Genomic DNA, 6,283 nt, shown 5'->3' on the forward strand with positions numbered 1-6,283 from the left:
TAATACTCAAAAATGTATACAATGGCATATGCTGTACACAGTGCACACAGTAATAAAGTCACTAGTGTAATACTTAGGCTAGGTCATGCAAGACCAGATATGGTTATTGGCAGAGACAGGATTTACTCATATCTTGCATTTTCCTATTATATACTAAAGCTTTGTTCTCTAGAGTTTGAGCTCCAGACATTCAGGGAAAAATTCATTATGGGAGAGTTATTGTCATAAGGTTTTTTTTCCCCTAAAGGAAAACAATAGGAATTGATTCAGAGTAAAAAAAAAAAAACGTATGTTGGTGTGCTTCACTGCTGATTCTATCTAAAGGAAACAGGGCTGTGTAGTTCCATGATTGCCCAGTAGGGAGCGCTCACTCCATAAGCAAACATGGATGAGAGGGGCACATAAGATTGGGTTCCTAATTAAAACCCTACCAAGGCAACATCAGGTTAATGCAGTGAAGTTTTGTTAGGATTATTTGAATAAGTCACTCTGTTAATACATCAAGGCTCACTCCATATTTGAATCAGGCATACACGACATACACACACTCAAACAATGTTTATGAAACATGAACAGTGTAGTCAATAAAGCATAATCAATCAGGTTCAGTTCTTCTCCCATAACTTCTTCTTCCCTTCATCCCTAAAAAGAGCAGAGTCAGGGATTTCTAGCTTGACAGTTTCATAATTATGTTTTCATTATGTTTATCCACTTTCAGCATGCTCTGAAAAACATACAAACTCACCCTTGAGCATTTGGTTCATCCATCCTTTGGTGGAGGTGACGGTGGATTTTCAGGGGGGTTTATGTCTCCATTGGGCTCTTTCTTCTCAGGCTTGGTGGGGCTCTTCTCTGGGGGTGGTCTTCTGGGCCGTCTCCTCTTGGGCTTCCGTGAGCGTGTAGAGACGGGCTGTGCTGGATCCAACAGGGGATCCAAATGTAATTTTCCACTCACTGCATCTGAGGACTCATCAATGTATGCCAGGTTCTCTCCAAAGTAGTCCAGAGGCTGGGAATACAGGGCATCTGGGAAGATGTTCTCCTTATCGACATCCTTCTCTTTTTCCTCTACTACCCGCTCATGCTGTGTGACCTCTGACCCTGTCTCAGATCCAGACTCTGACTCGTTGGAGGAGTAAGAGTATGAGGACGATCCAGTCTCTGATTGGCTGTTCAGCTGGCCATTCTCCATCACCCTGCCCCCCTCCCCAGGGGCCCCAGTCCCAGACACATGGCCTGCCCCATTGCCTCGGCTGCGAGGGCCATGTCGACGCTTTCGTCGTCGTCGTTTGAAGGGGTCGTCAGGCATGCGGAAGTCCACCGACATGTTCTGAATGTTCTGACCCCAGTCAGTGGTACGGGCTCTGAGCTCCTCCATCTGGGAAGAGAGAGATGAAAGACATCAAATCAAATCACTATTTAAAGAGCATTTAGTCATTTAGTCATTTAGCATTTAGAGGAAGGGAGGATCATTGAGGAATAGAACAGGTGGCTATAGGTGACAAAGTGTACAGTGCTGCCCATTTGCTTGTACTTTCCCATTCAGGGCCCAATCAGTTTTTACACTCACCTCAGCCCTGGTCTTCTTGGACAGGACCCGAAGCCAGTTTGCAACCATGGACAGGATGGAAGCAAAGTAGGCCAGGCCCAGCAGGATCCAGAACCACACCAGGGGCTTGTACCAGTGGTCCTTGCCACCATCTCCACTATCACCTGACAGAGAGAAGCAAGAGGATAGTGATAGATAGGGGTTTACAGGTGTAGACAATGGATAATCAGCAACTTTACAGCTTAGTTTACACATGACAGATGTGCTGTTAAAACCTATAGTCTAGATGAGGAAATTATGTCAAAAACCATTATGCATATTTAATCCCTTTTTTTAGGCACTAAACTAGATACACTTAGGTTAGAGTCATTAAAACTCGTTTTTCAACCACTCCACAAATTTCTTGTTAACAAACTATAGTTTTGGCAAGTCGGTTAGGACATCTACTTTGTGCATGACACAAGTAATTTTTCCAACAATTGTTTACAGACATATTATTTCACTTATAATTCTGTATCACAATTCTAGTGGGTCAGAAGTTTACATACAGACTATGTTGGCTGTGCCTTTACACAGCTTGGAAAATTCCAGAAAATGATGTCATGGCTTTAGAAGCTTCTGATAGGCTAATTGACATCATTTGAGTCAATTGGAGGTGTACCTGTGGATGAATTTCAAGGCCTACCTTCAAACTCAGTGCCTCTTTGCTTGACATCATGGGAAAATCAAAATAAATCAGCCAAGACCTCAGAAAAAAAATTGTAGACCTCCACAAGTCTGGTTCATCCTTGGGAGCAATTTCCAAACGCCTGAAGGTACCACGTTCATCTGTACAAACAATAGTACGCAAGTATAAACACCATGGGACCACACAGCCGTCATACCGCTCAGGAAGGAGACGCGTTCTGTCTCCTAGAGATGAACGTACTTTGGTGCGAAAAGTGCAACTCAATCCCAGAACAACAGCAGAGGACCTTGTGAAGATGCTGGAGGAAACAGGTACAAAAGTATCTATATCCACAGTAAAATGAGTCCTATATCGACATAACCTGAAAGGCCGCTCAGCAAGGAAGAAGCCACTGCTCCAAAACCGCCATAAAAAAGCCAGACTACGGTTTGCAACTGCACATGGGGACAAAGATCGTACTTTTTGGAGAAATGTCCTCTGGTCTGATTAAACAAAAATAGAACTGTTTGGCCATAATGACCATCGTTATGTTTGGAGGAAAAAGGGGGCAGCTTGCAAGCCGAAGAACACCATCCCAACCGTGAATCACGGGGGTGCCAGCATCATGCTGTGGGGGTGCTTTGCTGCAGGAGGGACTGGTGCACTTCACAAAGTAGATGGCATCATGAGGAAGGAAAATGATGTGGATATATTGAAGCAACATCTCAAGACATCAGTCAGGAAGTTAAAGCTTGGTCGCAAATAGGTCTTCCAAATGGACAATGACCCCAAGCATACTTCCAAAGTTGTGGCAAAATGGCTTAAGGACAACAAAGTCAAGGTATTGGAGTGGCCATCACAAAGACTTGACCTCAATCCTATAGAACATTTGTGGGCAGAACTGAAAAAGCGTGTGCGGGCAAGGAGGCCTACAAACCTGACTCAGTTACACCAGCTCTGTCAGGAGGAATGGGCCAAAATTCACCCAACTTATTGTGGGAAGCTTGTGGAAGGCTACCCAAAACATTTGACCCAAGTTAAACAATTTAAAGGCAATGCTACCAAATACTAATTGAGTGTATGTAAACTGACCCACTGGGAATGTGATGAAAGAAATAAAAAGCTGAAATAAATCATTCATTTCACATTCTTAAAATAAATTGGTGATCCTAACTGACCTAAGACAGGAAATTTTTACTAGGATTAAATGTCAGGAATTGTGAAAAACTGAGTTTAAATGTATTTGGCTAAGGTGTATGTAAACTTCCGACTTCAACTGTATACACATACTTCCATTAATGTTTGTAACTGGTACCAGGCTACCTTCAGACCAGTGAGGCTTGTGGGCATCCTAGAGCACAACATGTAAGTATTCGTGAGAGTCTCACCTTTCCATAGAGGGGTTAGATTAGTGTGTTGCCAAAACTGTTTGGACACTACAGACAAAAGTTGGCCGGTACCGACTTCAGACGAGTCCCGTGGCGCTTGTGGGGGTCGTAGAGCAAAACAGTGTTTATGACTCCAATCTTTCCATAGAGGGGTCATAATAGTTTGTAGGCCAAAACCGCTACAGACATATTCGTGAGAAGACCGATTTTCGGGATGTCTCATGGTCTGACAAGCACTGCTGCAGCTCTGCTACCTTTCACTACAGATGCGGAAGGCCGAAATCGGCAGATGCGGTGGATTGAGACGCAGCCCATGCAAAGATATATCTCTAGATTAAACAGACAGATTTTTATGGGGATTTTTTTATTATGCTAATTAGATTTCCGCGGGGTCGTGGACATCGACTCTTGGGGTTTATTAAATTAATCTCACATAAGTGAACATTACAGACTGAGCTGCTGGAAAACTCTAGGGGGCGATGAAACCACACAGATGAGCCAATTAATAATTCAACTTTCATACAAAGATTGTGAATAATTTAAATAATTTAAAGAGTAAATTAAATGTCCAGTTTAATCAGTGATTGTATTTTATCACTCATGACTCCTAAACTACATTAATCCGGAGTAGCAGGTATTTATGTGTCTGTTAATGGGTCACAACAATGAAAGAGTGTTTCAACAATGAAAAGAGCGTTTTGACCTTTTGAGACAGATTCCTTGACCCAACCCCGTCAGTGGCTGAAGTACCTGCAACATAGTCTCCAAAGCCCACTGTAGTCAGGGTGATGACAACAAAGTAGGACGCCTCCAGGAGAGTCCACTTCTCCACCTCCTGAAACACCAGCGTTGGCACGGCAACGAAGAGTGCTACCCCCAACAGGATGGAGAGGACGGCTGAGATGACTCGAACAATAGTAGGACTCACCTTCCACTTCTGAGAGGGAGACAGGAAAACATGAAAAAGAGGGAAAGAAATGGAGGGACTGAAATACTGAAAGACCGAGATAGACAGAGGAAACACATTAAACCAAATATTTAGTGTCTCACCGCTAAGATAAACTCTATTTTGAGGATGGCTTTCCTCAGCCCGGTCCCCAGATGGTCTCCAACTCCAGCCAGGAGGATGCCAAACAGAGGGATCCCCACCAGGGCATAGAAGATGCAGAACAGCTGCCCGCCTTCTGTCTTCGGGGAGATGTTCCCAAAACCTGAGGATGATGGTTTGTAGAGCTTTAGGATTGGGATAAGTAGTGTCAGTGTGTCACAATAGATTAAACGTAGGGGAGATCAGGCTGCTGACTTACCGATGGTGGTGACGATGGTCCCAGAGAAGAAGAAGGCGCTGGCCAGGTCCCATTGGCTGGTGAAGGTGGAGGAGTTGCTGCCAGGATCCACACCTGCACCCATAGCATCTGCCACCTCCTGGGATGGGAGACAGTCAGGAAGTTAAAGTGACAGGTCAAAAAGAGAGAGAGAGAGAGAAAGAGAGAAGACAAACAGTGATGGTAGTGTTCGTACCTGAATATTTCTGTATTTGCATTGTACTGCAACCTAACTATAGAGGTCTCATTGGATTACATGACCGATGCCTTGGACACCCCGAAAGTCTAATATCCCAGTCAGTTATATTAACCTGTTTGTTCTGTAGGTGTGTGTGGCCTATGTAGGGTACCTCTATGAGGGCCTGCAGGATATCTGGGCTGACGCAGGTGTAGTTCTCCAGGAAGGCTCTGCGTGTGTCCTGCAGCTGTATGTGCTGTCCCTCCTCATGGGGAGCCTCCAGGGCCTGGAACACCACGGCCCCCAGCACCAGGTACAGCAGTACCCCTGTCAGGATACCAAGGAGGGTGGAGCAGCGCATGCTTGCACCTTCGTTCAGCCCCAAAGAAGCACGCTTCTTCCCCCCGCTGCCAGTGCTGGAGCGCTCTGGGGCCCAGCTGCAGAACAAACAGACCAAACGCAGACAGCAATCCCATGGAAACAGATGTCACCCTGACCACATTAACTTAACTGCAAGGTAATCATTAATCGGAAACTAAACATAATGCAGACTGCAGCCCCCACCATATTACTGACTGGAAACCTATAAGCATGTTGCTGATGGTTACACTATATGTGTAGGCTACACTCTTAGAAAAAAAGGGTTCCAAAAGGGTTCTTCGGCTGTCCCCATAGGAGAAACCTTTTTTCCTACAAGGCAGAACCCTTTTTGGCTCGAGGTAGAACCCTTTTGGGTTTCATGTAGAACCCTCTGTAGAACGGGTTCTACATGGAACCAAAAAGGGGTTTTCAAAGGGTTCTCCTATGGGGACAGCCGAAGAACCATTTAAGGTTCTAGATAGCATAATTTTTTAAAAGAGTATACTGTATACAGACAATCCTGTCTCACTGGAGCAGAGGAGCCTAGGGTTGTTTTTCAGTGGCATCATGGATGCAGTATGAATTCAAACCAGGAATGGACCTGAACTCTACCAGAGATGTGTCTAAGTAAAGGATCATTACTATCTACCCCACTCCTCTTCATCACCCGGTTACCTCTCTCTCTCCTTCTCTTCCGCCCTATTCCTCCTCTTCCAGCTGCTCTTCCCTCTGCGGCTGAGGATGGAGATTCTGGACCCGTAGCTGTGGGCCTGGCCGTCCTCCTCACAGCCCGAAGGGGGGGACACTGGGTGGGTT

At 45.1% G+C, this 6,283-nt stretch overlaps 1 protein-coding gene across 1 annotated transcript; it reads right to left on the reverse strand.

The window, feature by feature from the left end:
- Positions 1-555: 555 nt before the first annotated feature.
- Positions 556-5,489, reverse strand: LOC311099614 (potassium channel subfamily K member 4-like). Its single transcript, XM_084140333.1, has 7 exons — positions 5,280-5,489; positions 4,912-5,029; positions 4,655-4,815; positions 4,355-4,541; positions 1,571-1,713; positions 746-1,378; positions 556-642 (listed from the first exon to the last, which is right to left on the reverse strand). Exons 1-6 carry the CDS (start codon positions 5,466-5,468, stop codon positions 761-763), a joined length of 1,416 nt encoding a protein of 471 aa, XP_083996459.1. The 5' UTR covers positions 5,469-5,489; the 3' UTR covers positions 556-642; positions 746-760.
- Between the last annotated feature and the right edge of the window lie 794 nt (positions 5,490-6,283).

The sequence above is a fragment of the Coregonus lavaretus genome, assembly GCF_964263955.1.
Source record: "Coregonus lavaretus genome assembly, chromosome: 24".
In the NCBI taxonomy this organism is placed as follows: domain Eukaryota; kingdom Metazoa; phylum Chordata; class Actinopteri; order Salmoniformes; family Salmonidae; genus Coregonus; species Coregonus lavaretus.